General features: G+C 41.3%; 2 protein-coding genes across 4 annotated transcripts in view; one reads left to right on the plus strand and one right to left on the minus strand.

Moving 5' to 3' along the window:
• ca16b (carbonic anhydrase XVI b) overlaps positions 1 to 1,532 on the plus strand; it is an 83,926-nt gene extending 82,394 nt beyond the window's left edge. The window contains exon 29 of the mRNA XM_061290912.1: positions 122 to 1,532. Within this exon, the coding sequence (XP_061146896.1) occupies positions 122 to 262 (141 nt within the window). The 3' untranslated portion in view covers positions 263 to 1,532. The remainder of the gene's footprint in view (positions 1 to 121) is intronic.
• Positions 1,533 to 1,896: 364 nt separating this feature from the next.
• Positions 1,897 to 21,141, minus strand: part of cadpsb (Ca2+-dependent activator protein for secretion b) — a 49,881-nt gene continuing 30,636 nt past the window's right edge. Inside the window, exons 14-30 of one of the 3 annotated variants that reach the window (XM_061290913.1) lie at positions 20,622 to 20,723; positions 20,478 to 20,541; positions 19,637 to 19,760; positions 16,450 to 16,482; positions 14,959 to 15,065; positions 13,978 to 14,007; positions 11,824 to 11,980; positions 11,589 to 11,730; positions 10,802 to 10,963; positions 9,541 to 9,696; positions 9,222 to 9,390; positions 9,006 to 9,080; positions 8,849 to 8,932; positions 8,679 to 8,711; positions 8,480 to 8,587; positions 3,494 to 3,598; positions 1,897 to 3,420 (exon numbers count right to left, since the gene is read on the minus strand). In XM_061290913.1, coding sequence (XP_061146897.1) covers positions 3,244 to 3,420; positions 3,494 to 3,598; positions 8,480 to 8,587; positions 8,679 to 8,711; positions 8,849 to 8,932; positions 9,006 to 9,080; positions 9,222 to 9,390; positions 9,541 to 9,696; positions 10,802 to 10,963; positions 11,589 to 11,730; positions 11,824 to 11,980; positions 13,978 to 14,007; positions 14,959 to 15,065; positions 16,450 to 16,482; positions 19,637 to 19,760; positions 20,478 to 20,541; positions 20,622 to 20,723 — 1,828 coding nt within the window. In that variant the 3' untranslated portion in view covers positions 1,897 to 3,243. The remainder of the gene's footprint in view (positions 3,421 to 3,493; positions 3,599 to 8,479; positions 8,588 to 8,678; positions 8,712 to 8,848; positions 8,933 to 9,005; positions 9,081 to 9,221; positions 9,391 to 9,540; positions 9,697 to 10,801; positions 10,964 to 11,588; positions 11,731 to 11,823; positions 11,981 to 13,977; positions 14,008 to 14,958; positions 15,066 to 16,449; positions 16,483 to 19,636; positions 19,761 to 20,477; positions 20,542 to 20,621; positions 20,724 to 21,141) is intronic. The other 2 variants (XM_061290914.1, XM_061290915.1) reach the window with 2 other exon arrangements.

Below are 21,141 nucleotides of genomic sequence, written 5' to 3' on the forward strand. Positions count from 1 at the left end.
CTGCTCATGGTCAATTTTTGCCCACCAGAGGGCAATCAAACGTTTAATTCTGCTTCACCCACCTCTACACACCACTTCATTTCATGTCTGTTGCGTATGTGTGTGTGCGTGCATGGTGCAGGAACAGTACCAGTACCTTTACAAAGCCATGCTGAGCCTGGCGGCTAGCGGAGAATGCGGCCCCATGCACACGGACATTAACGGGGTGGTGGTAATGGCGGACCAGTGCGACCCTGCCGAGAGCATGGAGTCGCTCGTTTGAGGAGCAGCGTCCAGGCATTTCATTTCTACAAGAACTTCTTCTCCTTCTCCCCCCCCTGAGAGGCCTTTTTTGCCAGACTATTGATTAAATAATTGAAAACTATTACTTTTTATACTGACAAACATTTTGGGATATTTATGTTTTTGCCCCCCCCCCCCCTCCCCTCACTTTTTTCTTTTAATCATTTCTCATCCTCAAATCCCGCTGAGTTTGTATCCCGTTAAGGTGTGGAAGAAATGAGAGAGAAAAAAAAAAAAAAACAAGCAGCTCTTGTCCACTTTGCACTCAACTATCAGTGTTACTGCCCAACTTTACCCAAGGACGTCGCACGTTCAACTCGGATCTGAGCGCACCGCTGAAATGTCAAAGCGACGAATGAGGACATCCCGACGTCCTTTGTGGAACCTGTGTGTCATCAAACTTTGAGACCGCAGGTCACATGACTCTTCGTGTGCCGACACTTACCCATCCACATCAATAGCTCTTGTAAACAAAACAAAATGGCTTCTTTTGCTCGTCATGGCATCCAATGTGAACATTAATTGCTTTTTACAGGGATTTATATTGTTATACTGTTTTGTAATATATATCTCTATATATTATATCCTTAATAGCCAATCACTCTTTGCCTATTTGTGGACTGGCTGTTTTAGTGCTGTGGGTTTGGATCATGTTCGCACAGCTTTGCCAAATGTTATTATTGTGAAACATTTCAACAAAGGGACGCTGATCAGCCAAAAACTAACAAAAAAAAAAGTAAAAAAAAAAAAAAGTTTCAATTGTCAAAGTGCAGATACATTTCCTCGACTATATGCAGATTAATATACAAAATAAAAGGTTGTTAAGAAATGCATGAGGATTGTGAAGCTGTTGTACTTTTTACTGGTTTGAGGTTGGCGCTCAAATATTTTTTTGCTTTTGTTTTTTAATCTACTTCCCTGTGAATTGTGTTTTGTCTCCAGTGGAAATAAAACGTTTTTTTTGCCACTTGAGTCAACAGGTAACCTCAGCAGTTGCTAAAGGACCTCTACTGTCTCACCCCCCTTTTAGAATGATGAAGACATTCAGCACTCTTTCTATCCCATCACCTTTCTCTGCTTGTTTTTTTTATTTTAGTTGCACATCGATTGAATGTCTTAATGGATGAGTTATGTTAAGGATTTATCGCTTTGGCACTTTTTTGGTTCTGTTGATCACTATTGTTGGTTTACCTTGTCTACTGTGACTCAGCCTTCTTAAATATATGAAACATTAAATGGCCCACACTTTAGCTGCTTTCTGGCTTTTTTCATTTAAACCAAAAGACCACTTTTTCTGGTTGTTACTTTGGGCCAGACATGTTCTTTTTGTAATGGTAATATTCCAAATTTACCTTTCTTTTTTTTTTTTTGGAGGATTATGAAGTAAAACCTTTGAAATTTATTCAGTACATTTTGATCAAATTTAACTGAGCAACAATTACTCTTCACATTCCTCATTCTAACTGCATTTCTTTATTTATATTTTATTGACTTGTTTGCTTAAGGAGATCATATTTTAAAGTAATTCAATAGACGTATAACACACAAAGATTGCTGTAACCTCTGTCATATATACATGGTCATTTTCTTTCTAAAAAAAAACAAAAAACATCAGGGGTCGCATGTGAGCAGTCTTTCTCAACTAAAGAATGTTAAGACAAACCTAAGCCATGCAGCACCAAAAGAATGTAGTAACAGTAAGTAGTGATTGTTCATCAGTGGTTAGCAATAGCATAAACTTATTAAAAAGAATTAAGAGGCTTATTGTATTTTAAAAGAGTTAGTGTTCTTCCACTTAAAGTACATAGTATGCATATTGTAAGGTTACATTTAATTTATTTATATGTGCCGTTTATGGCTCAGCAAAAATGTATTTATCAAATAAGCAGTCGTAGGTGACACATGTACAGTAATTTTTATTCATAGGCCACAGCTCTTGCATATTACAACCGTTGGCGTTCAGAAGGCAAAAGAAAAGACAAAAGAAAAAGCAAGAATGAATCCACCAGCTAAATGACACGGGAAAGTGGAGAGATAGAGAGAAAAAAAGTGTTTGGGAAGGGTCGGAACCCACAAGCATGCAGCGATGGCTCAGAATGCAATGTACAGCATTTTATATTTATATATATATTTATATTATATATACAGAACAACAGTGAGACCCAAGCCAGACATCTCATTCCACACAGATACACAACAAAGACGGACCATTTTTTTTGTCATTCATAAAAAAAAATTAAAATCAGTTTTACTCTTTTCTCTGTAAAAGTGCAACTCAATTAATATAGAACCTGTTTTCTTTTTTTTTTTCTCGTTGAATGTGGAAATAAAAATAGAATCTCCCGAGTTATCAAAATGGAGCGAGAATGGAGAGTATTGCATCTCTAGAATCCCCTCGTGCTGAGGCTGAAGGTCGAAGGTCAAAGTGTATCTAAGACGGAGGCCGTCAACAAAAAACAGAGGATTCTCGTCACTCTCGAAGCAAGTTGGCGTTCACTTGAAAACAGACAAAGAAAAGGCTCCACACGCACACACACACACACACACACACACACACGCATTGTTACGACAATGTACCATGAATGAATGGAGAGTACGACAAAGAAGCGCCATTTACGTACATAGTTTGCATTGGACAGGGGGGACACACACTATTTAATCTCACTCAAATGCTTCTCCATATTGCTTAGTAACACAGAAATGAATTTAGAAATGAATTGGTGCTATCTTTATTATGACACAGCTAAACTGCCAATCAATGGTTATTTTTTTTTTATTCTGTTTCCTCAATATAAGCACTATTTTTTTTCCATTATTATTGGTTTATAGTTCCTTCATAGGCAAATCGAGCTGACAACGAGGTCCTAGAGTGGCTATCTGAGTTGGTACATGCATCGGTTAACCAGGCTAAAGTCAAAAGTGTGATTAAGAGGGCAGGGAGGGGGTCGGGTGCGTGCCCCTCTAGTCGTCCTCCTCGTCTTCTTCGTCGCTGTCCTTCATGGAGATGCCCTGCATGCCTCCTTCCCTCACCGAGGCCGTGGCCTCCTCCAAAGTCAGCCTGTTGCGCACCGTGTCGTACATCTTGCTGTTCAGGGTCGAGTCCAGTACGCCCTGCAGGCGGAAGTCACGGTACTTTTTCTGCCGGGGTGGGATCACAAAGGTTAGTATGCAACAAACGCACAGTGCATATTTGGCCCGCGGCCCGAGTCACCTTGGTGATCCTGATGAGGATCTTCAGCTGGTAGACGTGCAGCTGCTGGTCCATACGTTCGGTGAGCCAGGTGCCCAGCAAGTTCATGGTGGCAGTGTACCATTGCTGAAAGAAATAAACACAACACTCTCCAGCAAGAACACACACACATCGCACATGTGCAAAGGACGCCAGAAAAAACATCGCCAGTCAGCCGGTTAGTTTGAAACCCTAACCCTAGTTTGAGGCCCTAACCCTAGCTTTGAACCCCACTTTAAAACATTGACCCTTTTATGAAACCCTAGTTTGAAACCCTAACCCAAGTTTTAAACCCTACTTTAGACCCTAACCCTAGTTTTAAACCCTACTTTGAAAGTGGCAGCGTCCCGGAGGTTTTTCTCTTGTCCACAGGGGGCAGCTGTGAGCAGAGTGGCGGAGGACCCACAGGTGTGGCGGATCCCCACTGGTGTGGCTGATCAGGCTCATTAAGGGAAGGCTTTTAAGGAGCGTGATGCCAGCGGCTCGTCGCCCGCCTATGTGAGCTCCACTATGGCGGTGCCTTTAGCAATTATCCAAGTCAACCCTACTCGTTTACGTTGCGTCTCCTGAGTCTCTTGTCTGCCTGTTCGATCTTCGCCTTGTTTCTAACGAACTCTGACTCTTTGTTGTTCCCTTCCAGCTCTTGGATCCCCCTCCACGGACCTCCGACCAGCTCCACTCTGCTCAGACTGAAGCGCTCACGCTCCACCATCACAGCTCCAATTCCAGACCCCCCAGCGCTATTGCTTCCTCACTCCCATCAATAAAAACTCCACATCCATCTGGGACTCTTGACAGGTCTCTGCATGTGGGTCAAACAACTCTCTAAAACCATGACTGTATGAAACCTAACTTTGAAACCCTAACATTAGTTTTAAACCCTAGTTTGAAAGCCTAAACCTCTGTTAATGCTCCAGTCAATGTATTTCACTGGCCAAGTTTGTATAAACCCTTTATGCTATTATGGTGACATCAACCCCTTACCTAAAATCTTCACTTTGAATTGGATTTCTGACATCACCAAAAAAGATTTAGAATACACAAGAAACAATTTAGCTTTGACCTCACCTGCGGTGAGTGTGTCATTCAGCAAACAAGAGAACTATTCTCTCATCATAATGTACTGGATGATTGTTTTAGTGGGAACTACAGCGATTCGAAACAGCTGCAACAAGAAGCACATTCTTTTGGTTTTATTACGCGCCAACGACTTCGTTGAGTGTTTTTATGGCCCATAAGCACTGAAATTCAAATCATGTTTTTATGTATGAGCGCTTTTTACGTGGAGCAACAGCTCAACAAGTCTTTCCAGAGGTGCTGGAAGGCAACTTTCGAGAAGTGGAAGGACATTGATACTGATTTTGATCCCTCAACCAGGGAGAAGCATTTTCCCCTTTGCATTCTACTGAGAGAGGACCACCCGTGACATCGGCTCTGCTGTAGTTGCTGCCTTTCACACTTTGAATCACAGATAATGGTCAATCGGAAACACCATGTTGTATCGTATTGACTCTCACAACAAATACAAAGTATTTCCGATATGAAGTAAAATGCAGGCGGTCGCCGCCAGACGACCTCATTGGTACCGTTTCTATCCTCAGAAAAAAAAAGCCTGACATCAAATTAACTATTACATTCATTCGTTCATTCATTCGGTCATTCATTAATTTGGTCATTCATTCTTTTCTCTAATTGTCCAATTTAGTCATGCTCATCCGTTCGCTTTTAGATCAGGGGTGTCAAATTCATTTTTTTTGCGGGCCGTATTGTAGTCATAGCTTCTTTCGGAGGGCCATTATGACTGTGAACCCAAATAAATGTATGAGCACCTCATATTATATACAGTAAAAGCTACAAAACAAACTCACAATTAACTTGTTTTCAAATCAGATGAGTAAAAACTGGTCAAATATTTAAACAAAAAGATATTAAAAGTGAAGACAATTTGCAGTTCTAGTAATGACACACAAATTGAATGCACAATTTGTCTTCGCGGGCCACATAAAATGATGTGGCGGGCCATATCCGGCCCCTGGGCCTTGAGTTTAACACCTGTGCTTTAGATGAATTAAAAAATAATGCTTACTTGGCATTCCTGACTTTATGAGATATCTAAGAATTAATTGTACAAAGTAGTCCATCTATTTCCCAGACACTGAAGATGGGCAAGTGCACAAAAATGTCAAGATCCGTCACGGTGTTAATGTTGTCATAGTTTGGGTTTGCGTGTCTGTGTGTTCGCCCCTCCCCTCCTGTGCCCTGATCAATGTGATCACCCTTACCTGCCTCTCGTTAGCTGTCTTGTATTTAAGTCCTGTCTGCCCCTCACTCCTGTCGGGTTGTTTGCGTCTTATGTCTTCTTGTATTTCTAGTTGCTTGTCTGTTCTCGTCTTGTTTCGTCTTTCTGTTCAGTCATTCTCGTCCCTAGGCGAGCCTCTATAGTCTGTCTTTTGAGTTCCTTCAATAAACCCTGGTCCAAGCTGCATTTGGTCGCGCAGCTCCATTCACTTCTTGACAAAAAAAACTGCAAATGAAGCGGCGGGGCAGTGAGGGGAATGTGCTGATTGCACCAATCGTGGTAGAAACGTGGCCTTGCAATTTGGAGGCAAAACAACTAAGGTGAGCTTTTACTGGCAAAAGAAAAGTAGAAATGAGAGTGAGTAAATGGTGCGCAGGCGGGGTTGAAGCAGTGCTATTTTCATGTAGCTTGCTCTCTGCTTTGGCCCACACTCGGGTTGCATTTAAGGCTACAAGAGAACAGCATCGCAGCAAGTTGAAATCAAACCTCTAAGAAGCTTTCATTGGGTCCAAATAAAAAAAGGCTAGTTGCGTCCACCGGTCGGCTTTCACCTGAATTTGCTAAGGTGAATGGATGGAGAAGTTTTTTTTTGGACTCAAGAAGGGAGGTGCGGAGGGGAGCAGGTTCCGGATTTATGCAGATGCCTGTCCACTTGACAGTCGAGTCGAGCGTGCAGTGCATGCAGACCTGGCAGGTGTGTGCGTGCTGAGGAAGAGGCTGCTCTACGGCATGTGTGCAAAATGAGCCACAAGTCTGAGGAAGAGGGTCATGCTAGAAGATGTACACAGGAAGATTATTTGACTCCAAAAAATCATGCCAACCAACATAATGTGAGAAAACAACACAACACTAGAGATAAGTGCCACTTTTTTTTTTCCCCACCTCTTGGTTCGTTAGTGGCTGTATTGACGTGACCCTGATACATTTTTACAGCAGTTCTGCCTGCACACATTACGGGTGGAATCTTCCTCACAAACATTCCGACACCTAACTCTTAAAACTACACATTTGACCATCTTTTTGCTTCCTTATATTATCATTAACAATATATTTTTTTATTTTACCCCTCAAATAGTGGTCATCACTCAACTTGAATCAAATGGAAATACTAATTTATTCATATTGAAAATTATTGTTACCGTTTGTAATGCAGACTGTATTGCGTCTGTCTGTCTGTCCATCAAGCTGCCCAATTGATTTAATTTCATCCTGCTAATGATTTTTGCCTGTTTCAATTTATTAAAATCAAGTCATATTTTATATGTGTAGGATTTCTTTGTTTATAGTTTTTTTTATTATTTGACAAATGCAATATTGAGTATTTATATTTGTGTGTTTCAGCTGTTTTCCTTACAGGTAATGTTGTTTGGGAAACTTTTCCACCATTGGATTTATGAAGGCTTCTGATTGGCTGCAGTGGACCAAGTGATGACAGCGCCCCCTATTGCTGCAACATGCACTTGGTATTGATTCATTTATTCTCAAAGTGTGTATGTCTTCTGACACCGTAGTGGATACAAATTGCTTGTGTAAATGTGAAGTTACGGTACTCGTAAAAAAAAAAAAGCACTGCATGCAATTGCATGCAGAGTTGGAACTGCTGTAAAAATAGCATCTAGATATATATCCCGTAAATAAAGCCACTGCCGTTTTTCTCCACTAGAGGAGGCAGCAGGAATGGTGTTAATAAGAAGAGACCAAAAAGGGTTGAAATAAGAGAGATCGAGTAGAGCCAGCGTAACATTGAAGGATGGCTTTGACATGCATGCAAAAGTTGATGGATGGATGGAAAATGCATTCAGATGAGAAGCAAACAGATAAGGAACGGAAAAAACGGACATCCTAAAGTCGCTTTGAAAACACGGCTTCGACTTAAGAAGTCACCAGAGAAGGTTGAGGCTTTTTGGAGAGGCCACACAGAGGACACCAGGAGAAAGTGAGGACACAGACAAGGAAGGATTCCAGCGCGGGCCTCCTCACACACAAAAGCAGAGCCACTCCAAAAAAAAAAAAACATACATAAAAATCAAAGACAAACAAAAACAGATTCGTCTGGATCCCGCACAAAACTTCTGCGTGTCAACCCCATCTCACTTCCTCACGCCGCAGCGTCTCGACATGACGTGAAAGCACACACAACACAGCATTATGTGTCGCTGAAACCACACATGGAGGACACATTGCTGTCAATGTATCCCGTCAGGATTATGTCGGGCTAAGACAGTGCTCTCCAGCCTCCAACACATGAAAACCTGCCTTGTGAGCCCTTTACAAGTTCGCATTTCCGCTAAAGGCTCCTCATGTGTCTGCCTGGGGGAGTGCTCGCCAAGCATGCACGAAATGTTCTTTCCAGAGAGCACTGCTTCATATAATCCTTTTTTTTTTTAGGGGGGGGGGGTGCTTTTATGGACTCTTTGTAAATAAAAGCTTTTTTTTTTTTGTAATAGACAAAGGCCCAAAAGCACTGTGGCAATGCAGACCGGAATGCTGAGGGCAGCAGCTGAGCTTGACAGAGAAAAAAGAGAAGAGGACAGAAAGGACAGGAAGAAACACTTTTCCTGCTCTCAACGAAACATAAAACGGGACTTATCTCCCATCTGCCCTGTTGTTTTGCCACATTCTGTAGGGCCCCCTCCCTGCTTGAGTGGAGGAGACGGCATTTTACTTACATCAAATAACCTTTCTATATACACCTCCTCATTGACCTTATCACGCAGCATGTCCTGAGAGTGGCGGACAAAGGTCACGTAGCCGTCGGCCACGTCCATGCCGGGTTTCTGCAAGACAAACACACGGTTGGCTGACTTACTGTCGTGACCCGGAGAAGCGAGTCGACTAAAAAGTGTGTAAAGGGGGGATGCCACTTACAGGTACGTCCACATATTTGGAGGCGGCTTTCACCTGAGAATGCAAGCAAACAAATCCAAAGGGCCATTTTTTATAAAACGCATTCAGAAGATTTGACTCAGTCCAATTTCAAATCTGAAACTATAAAAATTATATATGTATATATTCAGAATTGTGAAGCGTCATCTCACCGTGAACGAGAGGAACGAAGAGAACAATGTGCCTTCATCGTATCTGGATATCTTTGCCAACACTCCCTCCAGAATGGCGACAAACTAAGCAAAAGAAGGTAAATAAATGGTTTGATCCATGCCAATGATGTCATCAAAGTAACACGTGACTTGGCACCTTTGCAACAAGGAGCTGAATCATGTCCCGCACACTTTCCTCAATCAGTTCATCTATTTGAGAGTGGATCTGTTTCTGCAGAGTAAGAAATCATGTTATCAAAGTTATTGCTTTGCATTGGATAATTAAATTAAATTAAAATGACCTAAATTAATTAATAATAATTAATAATACAATTTTTATTATAATTAATTATAATTAAAAACAATAATTTACTTTGTTTTTTTCTTTGCTTAATTCCTGACCCATCTCCATCGCACACAGTTTGGCCGACTGGTCTTTAGCATCGACCATCACGTTGAACATGGTGCACAATGTCGGAGAAATGCGGAAATCTGTCGACTTGCTGCTTTTTGCCAGTTTGGACTCGAACGCCATCCTGGTGCTGTTTGGAAGGCATTGAGGACACAACATAATTGTGCAAATGTTAATTGTTTATAATAATAATAAATAGTAGTATTATGATAAAGGCTACTATAAATACTGCATCAATTTTATTGACTGTATGCAGGGCGGAGCAACATTTTCCACTTACCGCTTAACGCAGTTCTCGATCATGTTGCTCGACATCAGCTTGATGCGACTCTCCAGGTGTTTGGCGAACTCCTCCTCGGGCCAATGGAGATCTCGGATGAAGGTCTGGAGGGCGTCCAGCTTCCAGAACAGGTCCTCAGATGTCCCGGAGCCATTGCTGCCATTGAACCAAATGCAAATATTTAAAATATTATGGCGGAAGATGGCCGGAGGGGTGAAAGGTCAGGGAAAGAGGGAGGGTGGTGTTGAGGGATGCTGCTCCTCGCCACTTGAGAAGTCAATTGACACGCATTGACTCGTCCGTCCAAATTGGTGCATGTGAGGACAATCAGTGTATAGGTGGGGAGGAGCGGGAAGTTTACAGTTACAAGTCAATCAATAATCATGCTCTCTGGTATGATTATTGATCGGGGTTGTGAGGAGGCTGCATGCGGGTTCAAATTACTGCAGCGTTGAGTCACAAAGGGAATGGCGGGATGAGAGAGGGCTTCTCAGATGGCGCTTAGTGATCGAATTCTCCCAAATGGGCACGTCCCCTCTGACGCCCCCCCCCCACCCCTCCCCGGAAGAACGACCAGACTCAACATGCGTGAGTGGAGTCTGTTGCGCAAGTGCTGCCAGGATGGACGGTGATAAAACAAGCAGCTGCCGGCCTTTTTACCGTCATCCTACTCGCTCCTTCCAGGCCGCCATCTCAGGAACCAATCAGAAGCGGTCAAGACCGTAAAACCACTAAAGCCCCACTTGGAGATGTCTGTTCTTGCAATTGATTTTAAAAAGGTTTTGCCTTGGGGAAACATACAGCATGTATATACTGTAGGCGGAAATGTACAGTATATACATGATTTATTTTTCCGGGTGGGGGGGGGGGGGGGGGGGGGCGGTCAGTGACTGCGCCATCACATCTCAAACTCAACAGCATGCATGTTGGGACAAATGACCTCATCTACTCTTGGAAAATCCTTGGCATGAACATGAACTATTTTGACATTAAAATCACGTGACATGATTTGAGCAGAAATATGTCATAATCAGACCTTGTTAACTCTTGACCGTGTGTGAGTGTGTTCAAAATTACTGCAATCAATTTGTGTGGCGTAATTATTTTACAGAATCAGGTCAAATCCTTTTTTACCATTTGTGATAGGTCCTTGCGATAAATTATCACTTTTCCAATATACTCCTAAATGTGGAAATCTTCATACCAAGGCATTCTCCATTATTTGCTCAGTAAAACTAGAGTGAACTAGTTGAATACACACTCAGAGTCATATATAGCAGCCATCCACGACGGAGTTGAAAAGCTAGGCATTTGTGGAAGGTTAACTGACAGTCCCGCTACTGGAACGGGCAGATTTGGTACTTTGGGAATTTGGAGGTTGACATTTGGTAGATTCACATTGGGCAGATTACTTGTTAAACTCCTGCAGAAGAGACAGACAAAAAGAAACAACAAGAACAAAAAGAACATAACAGTGGCGTGGGAGCAGCAGAATGCTATGTGACACTCATTACTCAACAAAAAGATTGGAAAATAATACATGCAAACAAATGCTAGCTGTGTGAAAAGACCTACGGCTGGACAAAAAAAAAAAAAAAAAAAAGCCAAACTATCTCAAACAAAAATCACTTTTTGCTATACTTCTCTTTATAGAATCAAAATGAGCGAGACTGTGAAAGCCACAACAAATGATAAACAAGAGCAACGGACTGGAGGCCTTTCGTCTCTGGCAACATGTCAAAAGCACGAATTATGAAGGTTAGTGAACACAAAACAAACAAAAAGAAATATTAGTCTCTGATGTGCTGCAGAGAAACGACTATAAGACGTTAGTCAGAGGTGACAAACATATTTACACAGCAAAATAATGTTTGCCTATTTGATCCATTAAAAAAAAAAAAAAATCCGCCCACACATGGCTTGCTCATGACGTTTGAAGGAAGCCTTGTTGTACTTTACAGATGCTCTCCCAAAATCGCCGTCAGGCTCCATTACAAAAACGAGAGACGAAATCCAAGAGACGACCTACAAAGACAGAGGCTCCTTACTTTACAGGTTCCCAGGATTCCCGCTCAAAGCCCTTGTGAATTGACTGTGCGATGGAGGACTCCATCAGATCCACATATCTAACCACCAGAGGAGCATACAGATCCTGAAGGTGCTTGTGGAATTTTCCGTTACACAGATGATCTACATAGAGAAAGACCGGAGAAAAAAAAAAGTCTTTCAGTTGAAAAATTTGCCATATACAGTATATACTTATATGCGATCCAAAACTCTTACAGTCTGTTCGCAGGAAATCGTTGAGAAGTTGAAACAGCGGGAAGCTGTCCCAGCTCTCGGGCGACTGGATCTCCAGAGCGGCGTCCATGTCGATGGCGTAGAGGGCCAGGAAGTTTTCGGCGTGCTCCACCATGAGGTCAGTCCACCACGCAAAGGCCTGCAGAGAAAGTCAGAGGAAAACGGGAAGCAGGTGAAATGGGACACAAGGAGGGAGGGCAAAGGGTAAAAACAATCAGGCACACTACTTGTGAAGAAGGAAACTTCCTGGATCCTATTCGACATATTACTAACAGATACTCGACTTGGATGTAGATGTGTAGCCCGTGTCAAAAGTACCTAAATAAGCTCTGGCAATTTTGCATTCAGTATACAATCAACCTAATCACATTTTGCTCTTCCCAAATTGACCTGTTTTAATGTACCGTATTTTCCGAACTATAAGGCGCACCTACAAACCTCCAATTTTCTCAAAAGCCGACAGTGCGCCTTATAATCAGGTGCGCCTTATATATGGACCATTACTGAGCCACTACATCAGGTGTGTCCAAAGTCCGGCCCGTGGGCCAAATGTATATATCTTATATATGGACAAAGTTTTAAAATGGGCCATTCATTGAAGGTGCGCCTAATAATCCGGTGCACCTTATAGTGCGGAAAATACGGTAAAATCTAACCCCGGAAATTCACTGAAAATTTCAACCAGTCAAATTTGTCTTTCAACACACTAATATTCCACAAGATGGCACCAAAACAGCAAATAGGTGAATTTCCCAGTAAATAACCAAGAATAGTTTTAAAAACATTGCAAATAGGTAATTTGTTGAATAGCAAAATGCAGACATGTGGCAGGACAGTGTTTATTGTGATAGTAATTTGCGGCAGTGTAAAAGTCCACTGTAGCTTTGCATCGTACTGTACTAAGAGGTGTTGTATTATTATATAGTTTATAGATAGATAGATTATATAGTTAGTAGTGATTGGACAAAAGACCTCTCAGTAGGACAGTGTTAGTGAGATGCTCCATGCTTGTTAAACAACATGCTTAGTCAAGGTGTGTAAGCGTTTGTACGAAAGCGTGGAACTGCCAAAGTGGACTGGCAAATACGTTTGAACATGCATTCGGATGTATTTGTTGAAATTGTTTACTCCACATTGGCCGTTCCATGCTTCCGGATGTGTGTGTGAATGTGTGTTGTGTAGATAAGATTGGAGCCTTCCTCCACTTTGTGGATATCTTGCAGATTTGGCACTTTTTACTCATGCAGATGTGCCACTTCCCTGCATGCTTTGCTGCCAAGCTGAGAAAAGATGAGCTGTGCCACCATTCAAATCGGCGACAAACAAAAACCTCGAATCCCTCGCCATGTGAATGCCGCTCATTACATGCACGTCGTCATCATCCTCGGATCCTTCAATTCAGCGCACAGCTTCTCCGATTAGCAAAGTCGGACCTTCCATTCCACCTAAGATGCCTTGAGATCTTTCGTGGCAGTCCTACTTACCTATCTATCCACTGAGAGCTAAAACAAGCGCTAGTGGGAGACACAAGCAGCAAACAAACTCTCCTCCACCGTGTTTGTGGAAAAACAAGAAGGCGGGATTCCAGTTTCCAAAGGTGGGGAATACTCAAAGGTGGTAAGCCAAGAGTGAGTACGGGCCTCTCTACAGTCAATGCCATCAGTCCAGAGGGGACATGCACATAACTCATTCCAGTGTTGTTATTACGTACCTCTTTTCCCTACATGGACAGGCATCAATCACAGTGAGAACACAGGAAGATGAGAAAGATTGTTTTTTTTTGTTTTGTTTTTTGAGGCAGGATTTTTTTGTGCGTGTGGTAAACTTAGACAGCAGGGGGGGTGATGGAGAAGGAGGAGCTTAGTGGGGAAGAATGCTTGGACAGGAGCGGACATTAATCGTCAGATGGAGAAGAAACACATTTATGGCGGATTAAAGTCGGAGGTTCACATGGAGCATACTCGTTCATACCGGTTCAGCATGCTGTTGGGAGAGCAAGGAAAGCTCTTTATGGCCCGATGAACATGCGCTATGATCACAGTCATGTTGTGCAAGCTTCTCTTATTGGCTTTTTTTTTGTGCGTGACAAGGACTGAAAGGAGGAGAGGGGGGGTTAAAAAAATCAAAATACTGTACCGCTTGATCTGCAGAGCTTGTGACTGCCGCCTGTCGAGCATATTCAGAGAGATACAATAAATCTGCTAGATCTGCATATTGGTATAGATGACACCGGGTCGTCATGCTTTTTTTTTTCTATGGCAGCTGTTGCCGGTGAAGCAAACTTCGTTTTGTGAATACTAAGAGTTTACAGATGCTACATTTTTTCCACTTGTTGCCACATAGAAAAATAATGAAAGTAGGAAATATTAAAAGATAAATTGTTAAGTCTTGCAGAATTCAACTTTGGTTTGTTTTATTGGTTGTGTAAAGAAAATGTGTACTATTTTTTATCATTTGAACTTTTTCTCATATCCGCTTGATTAAATTTTGAGACGATGTCGGAGCATTCTAGTTAATGACAACTATTGAAATCACTCAAACAAAAATGTAATAATAATTAGTTAACATAACAATAGAATTTCCTTCAAAAGATAAAAAATATATATTATTATATATAGATATATTATATTAGAAAATAAGTTTCATCTTTGCCCATTCATTTCATACACGAGTTAATTTAAGCATTTCTTTTGGCATCACTGTACGACCGTAAGGAAGGTCAGGCAGACGCTTGGTAATTGCAGTTTTCTTAACTTTACTACAAAGCATTAAGAATGAAATAATAAAATCTAACAAACCCACTCTAAAAATTAACAAACAAAAAAAAGTCCAAATAAAATTAAAAGGACAATGAAAGAGTCTACACCTGTATGGGAGGCCAACAAAAATGTGCAATTGGTGGCAAACATTCCCCTGACTGCATTTTGGACACCACTTGCTTGGATTCTGCTGCAGTCCTTTTTTTTTTTTTTTTTAAATCTTAAATTCATCTCAAAGAATGACTTCTTGTTTTTAGCAACGCATGGATGGAAGCAGTTTTGCTTATCGCAGACTCATTCAAGACTCATGGAGATAAGCGCCCGGGGATTAGAGTGTTTTGAGGAGCGTCTCACCCACCTCGGCGTGGTGCTCCTGGTTCTGTTGAAGGACCTCGATGACTAACTCGGCCAGGCGAATGGTTTCTTCCAGCTTTTTGGCAGGGGTGACTAAGCGGGCCGCATTCTCTGAGACAGAACCATGAGGGTGAAGGAAGGGTGGTTAGTCAAGCACAGAACAAAATACTGAGGGTGAAAGGGACTTCTGTGACTAAGATAAGACCTTTTCAAGACAACAAACTAAGCGCTTGATATTTATTCCAAATAGAAGGATGTTCTCACTTTGAGTGCATGTAGGGCTGCGGGATAAAAAGCAACACGTGACATTGACAAGGTGTCAAGCTCGTGTGAGGTCGACACGCAAAATGGAAGTGCCATGTCACATAAAGAAAAATGCACATTGCATTAATGAAGCGGTTGTATTTGGAGCTGCTTCAAGTAACCAGTCATACAATTATTATTTTTTTAAATACAGTATTGGTATCACTTGACCTCGACATCAAAAGAGGCAACTTTAGGTTTATATTTTGCAAACAGCTTCAAATGGCATGCTTATTCATTGCGGAGGCGGATGGCGTGACAGTCTCACAGTGGAATGATGTACATCATGAATTTAACATGTAACTCAAATGAGAACACATACACAAACACACACATGTAACTCAGGCCCCTTAAGAACATCCAATTGAGGGAAACTTCTTTTGTAATTTACAGTCTATTGATCAAACAGTTATGTCCATCTAGGTTTAATATATCTCCAAAACTAATTTAAAAGCCTTCACTCCAAGTGTCTACATTGCATTAAACTACATAAATTAATGACTTATATTTATTATATTTGCTGTGGTTAAACCGCAATTGATGCTGTCAACAAAAAATATTAATTGATTTGGAGAATACGCCGTTGCTTTGACAGTGAATGACATTATTTGGCTTTATTTTTGCATTATTACAGGTAGCAGTAAAATGAGATATAAAGTCATTTGAATGTGAATTGGTTAGTCTAGGGCCAGTTTGAGTGTTCATACCATAAACATGCATATAGTGCAGTATATTATCCGTTTTTATAATATACTTTGAGGAAGAAGAAGTGACACATCAATTAACTACTCAAAGCATGCAGGTATATGTTTTGTATACATAATTCAGTATACTGTATTAAATACATGTCTGGCATGCGTATTGTGTACTCTGTATATGTGCATGTATATTGTTTATATTACACAGTGGACCCTCACATACTCGTGGTTCGGTATATACATGGATTTACAGATTTGTTTTCAATATTTTTTATTTTTGGGGTGATTTATTTTTTGTTCACATTTCCCCACATTTTTGGGGGGGAAAATTAAATAGATTTCCCCACCCAAGGCAATAAAATGATATGTGGATTTTGGCTAGTCATGTGACGTCTCTGTTCAAATCCCTCGCGAATAGCGGGGGTCCACTGTTTGTGTGTGCAGTTTCGACTATAACTATGTGTTTCTAAGCCAGAAACAAAACATGAGTTCACCTGGATCCTTCTGATCCTTTTGACCTTTCTCAACTTCAGCGCGAAAGGTGGGAGAGAGAAGATAAACAGATATTTAGAATTAGAATGCTAAGTTAGCTGTTTTCGGGGAGGCGGGGGCGGTTCTTAAGGGAAGGTCTCGGCCTCCATCTGATAATATGAGGGCTTCAGCTCCAGCAAGTAAGAGTCTAGGCAACAAGACAGGTCACAAACATCATCACAACAGAGACGCTGTAACGTAACCTGTGAATGAGAAAAGTGGTAAGATGCTTGTTAACAAACGCACAAAAAGCTCTTTAAGACACACATTAAGACATCTGGCGGGATCAGACAGGACACACTGAGCGACTGGCCAAAGATCAAATTAGGACAAACAAAGCGCTTCCATTGATGTCCACAACCCCCAATTGTCCCAAGCCTACCTGTTGGGCACGGCACATCATTTGACACATGATCAGACCACATGACTGGAGGAGATATCAATGTAAGCAATGTAAAAATGCATTCGAGTCAAAGGAATGTGCATTGAAACCAAAAGAAAGAAGCTCACAGACCGGACTGCTCATTCATATCCACCCCAAGCAGATGGTTCGAATTGAAACAAAAATGGCTGATTCTGTGGTGCTGCTCGGATCTCCCGACTGCTTCTTTTGGACACTCAGTCTCACACATAAAATCAAACGGATAAATCAATACACATGGCAGAGAGAGGGAAGGCCGAGCAGGGTATGAGGTGTGAGGGTTTGGGGGTGAAGGTACTCACGGATGGTTAAATCCATCACTTGAGACGCCAAGCAGAAGACAGGGTGCTCAAACATTTCCCTCTTTTTTCCTACAAAAAAAAGGATCGGGGCATGCAAGAGGCAGGGGTCAGACGAGGGGATGTTGGAGGCGCCAAGCTGATGGGATGACGGTTGTCCGGGTGAGACCGAGAGTCAAAGGTTCTCGGGGTAATTGCAAAAAAACCAAGAGACGCCTCATGAAGACAGCGGGAGGTCAGCTGACAGAGCAGATCAAGATAGTAAGGCTGTCTCTCCTTAATATCTTTTTAGCACACTGAGCAGTTCTTTTCGAGGCATGAAACAGCAGCGGTGTGCAGTGGGGTGGCAAGACCATCAGGCTTCTGGGGGATGAAGTACTCACGCTACAGTGCATACCCTCAAATGCACTGGAATACAGAATAAAAAAATATTTGTCACTATTGTCGCTTATACATATATGATGCTGGTATAATTTCTCGATCCAGAAAAAAGAAACGTCTGCAAAGATCTATCAAGAGTGTATCGACTTGCTGGCAGGATATTTTATGGTTACGCAATCCGGCAAAACGGCAGGTGTGCGAGTCAAAAGTTCTCTGTAATTATTTTAACTAAATTATGAGATGCTAAAATGATGTGCTCAGCCAACTTCAAGTAACATTGATTCCGAGAAGTACGTTTGACTCCATGAGAGTTAAATTAAAGTACAGACCTGTAAATGAAAAATCTAATTAAGTAGAGTAACAAAATTAGTTCCCATCATTGGCCCTTTCCATTATCTGATTTTTTTTTCCCCGTAAGTTCCCTATTGTAAGATTCATCCATCACAAGCTGTATTGTAATGTCGCTTCCGGGACTTTCTCTGACTGTTCAAGCAGCTATTGAACGGTCTACATGTCAATTATACGTATATTCACATCCCCACTGCCTGGTTGCATTGCCACTTTGCTGCTTGGTTCTTGGAGCATGACTCTACCCACTGCCACACACGACATCATTGCTTTTTTATGCCACGCAAAGTGCCTGCGAGGGAATCGAGATGACGTCTCAAAGCACATGCAAGGTGGCGGATGCTGGCTTGGAGTCGATCAATCCCAGCATCCCACTTTACAAAACGTCACCCGATAGCTCACCAAGCAACCGTGTGGGAGAGGAGAAGTAAGCAGAGTCGACAGGGAGGATAGAGGGAGACAGAGGTGGCAGGAGAGCTGCTGGGAATTTCAGGCAGCAGGGGGACGGGGGGTGTTAAGGGAAGGTTGAGAGGACTTCGGGGGTGGTGTTAGTAGAGGTGATTCCTTTGGGAGCTGTGACTCAGAGAGGACCGCCATGTCCACATTGTCGAGGAGTCACCACAACGACAGATATCAGCTTGGACAGATTTGAGGGCTTTTTTGGAGGGGGGAGTTGAATGCATTTTTACTCACACACACCTCTACACAAAGGGCAAGTTGAACTATAGAACAGCACAGAGCTAAAGCGGTCCTGAAATAAAGGAGAGAGTTATTGAACTGAGACAGTGAGTGAGAGAGACATCATCTGGGACAAAGGAGGGCGGAAAAACAAGTGGAGTCTCTTGCTGTCTTTTGTTTGCTCTCAGGAATAAGTGCCAAGCAGACTGTGTTTACATTGCAGTTGGTCTAGTATAGAAGAACTGACCGGTATGATTTTCTTTCTTAAAAAACGGATTACAGATTTGGCAGCGTGAAATTCCGATAACCAATCAATCGGCCGATTAAATAAAATAAATATGGAAGGAATAAATGTAGTTTGTTGTTTGGTCTCTTAACGGTTCCAAGTCTTTTACGGTATACTGCCATTTTGTTTAAATTTACAACCATGACAAAATCTGCAAAAATCAGATTTTTTTTTAAGTGGGCGGTGATGTTTGAATGTCATAATATTCATCTAATGCTGTGTTTTGTTCATGTTTATGAGAAAAATAGTCAAAAATTATATCAGTTAGTCTATTACTTCAGGCCCTAGAACGGCATATTATTAAATATTTTATATTTTGGTGCAGATGTGGATAAGAGTGCATATTCTGCAGTTCCACACTGTTTTAGTACATTAAACACAAATACATTAGCATCATCATAAAGAAAAGATATCGACAATCATCAACAAAACACATTATTGCTGAGTTAATTTGTGTTTGATTAAAAATATACAAAAAAAAATTCATTCAGTCCACATCATCAACTTAATATTTCTGTTTAGCTAAAATATCAAATTGAATGTCGATTAATTTGCAAAGTACATTAGTGCGGATACAATTAGAGACAAAAACAGTTAGAAGAGGTTGGATCAACTTAGTGTGGAATCTATGACATAAAAATAGAAACGTTTCTTCTGTCACCCAAAACAATTACTAAACGTGCCACTTTGGATACATTTACAGTCATAATCCCCCAAAATGAAGATATTTTGATTACCTTCAATTTTAGCATATTCTTTAATGCGTTGGTAGTTGAGGTTGGCGGCCTGCTCCAAACATCTGCGGATGACCCCTTTAACGTCCTCTGGAGGAACGGGTGTCACAATGTCCTTCATCAGGACCTGAGGCCGGGTCATAGTTAAAGAGAATCGTGTGAACTGCTGATGTCCGTTCACTTGGTCTAATATCACAGACAGTGCATTTTATTAGGTACACTTATGTCAGCTATTTCAAGTGTGGGAAAAGTATGGCGCAGGGGTCCATATACGGCCTGCTCCGATCATTAATTTGGCTCACCACAAGGGTCTTGTAATATTACTCAAATTGATTGCTTCATTTTAAAATGTGTTTTGTTTTCTTACATTTAACATTTCGCTATTTAGTTTATTAACTAATTGGTTCATTTATTGTCATAACATTATGAATAAATAGTTTAGGGTTAGCAAATTACAAATTATTTCATTACCACAGTTAAAAAAAAAGAAAGAAAAGAAAAAGCACATTTACTTCTACATAAAATCTCATCGACCGGACCCATTTGACCATTTTTAATATCAAACGAGGCCCTTGAGAAGAAAAGTTCAAGCCCATAAAGTACTTTTAAGAGCCACTTTAACCTTATGCACGGATTGAACTTTCACAATGCTTAGATATGAAAAACGTTAAAAATTAAATGGAACAGTATTAGACTGAAAACGTGAAATACAACAAAATTTTACTTAGGCCTTTTTTTTGCCTACCACTAGAGGGAGTGTGTGACCACTATTTATAACAATACTCCTAGTGAGAATTATTATACGTATTCTATTTATGAACGAGTATTTCAAATTGGAACAAACCCTTTCCAGCAAAGATAAGGTGGCCTTCAGTGCACCTTCAGGACGGCCAAAGGGGAAACAATATCTACACGGAGGGGATGAGGAGAGATGTTCATATTGATTTGAAAGTCATATTCAAAGTGCGTGTATTAGTGTGTATGTCACCTGAAATTTACAATCTGGTTTTCCAATATCACACGCAACCGCTCCTTGATGTCTTCAAATCGCTCCTTTTCGTCCACTTTGACGGTGCTCAACCCGTCTGGCCTGTGAGAAGCACGCAAACACATTTGAAGAGCAATACACACACACATTCACACACCCAATGCTGTATATGTGAAAAGCCCGCAGGTCTTTTCCAGCTGAACTACGAGTAAGTAACTTCTTGGATAGATTGCATTTGTCAGAGTACAAATTTAACGCAACACCCGTTTTACTTTGGAGTACTTTTATCAATATGCAACACGGCTTTTTACCCGATTACGTTGACCTACATTCTGCTCACTACTTTTTCTCCTGCTTGCCTCAGCCTTTTTCTCATTGTTGTGGTTGGTAATATTGTTGGGCAACACTTGAAGAGGCACTTTCCTAATTCATATTTTTGTCCATTTGAACTTGTTACTCACTAATGAGTCAGTACTTGAGCATTTCAATAAATACCTATTCAGAGGATTACTTTTTACTT

Source organism: Syngnathus typhle, linkage group LG11, assembly GCF_033458585.1.
Source record: "Syngnathus typhle isolate RoL2023-S1 ecotype Sweden linkage group LG11, RoL_Styp_1.0, whole genome shotgun sequence".
In the NCBI taxonomy this organism is placed as follows: Eukaryota; Metazoa; Chordata; class Actinopteri; order Syngnathiformes; family Syngnathidae; genus Syngnathus; species Syngnathus typhle.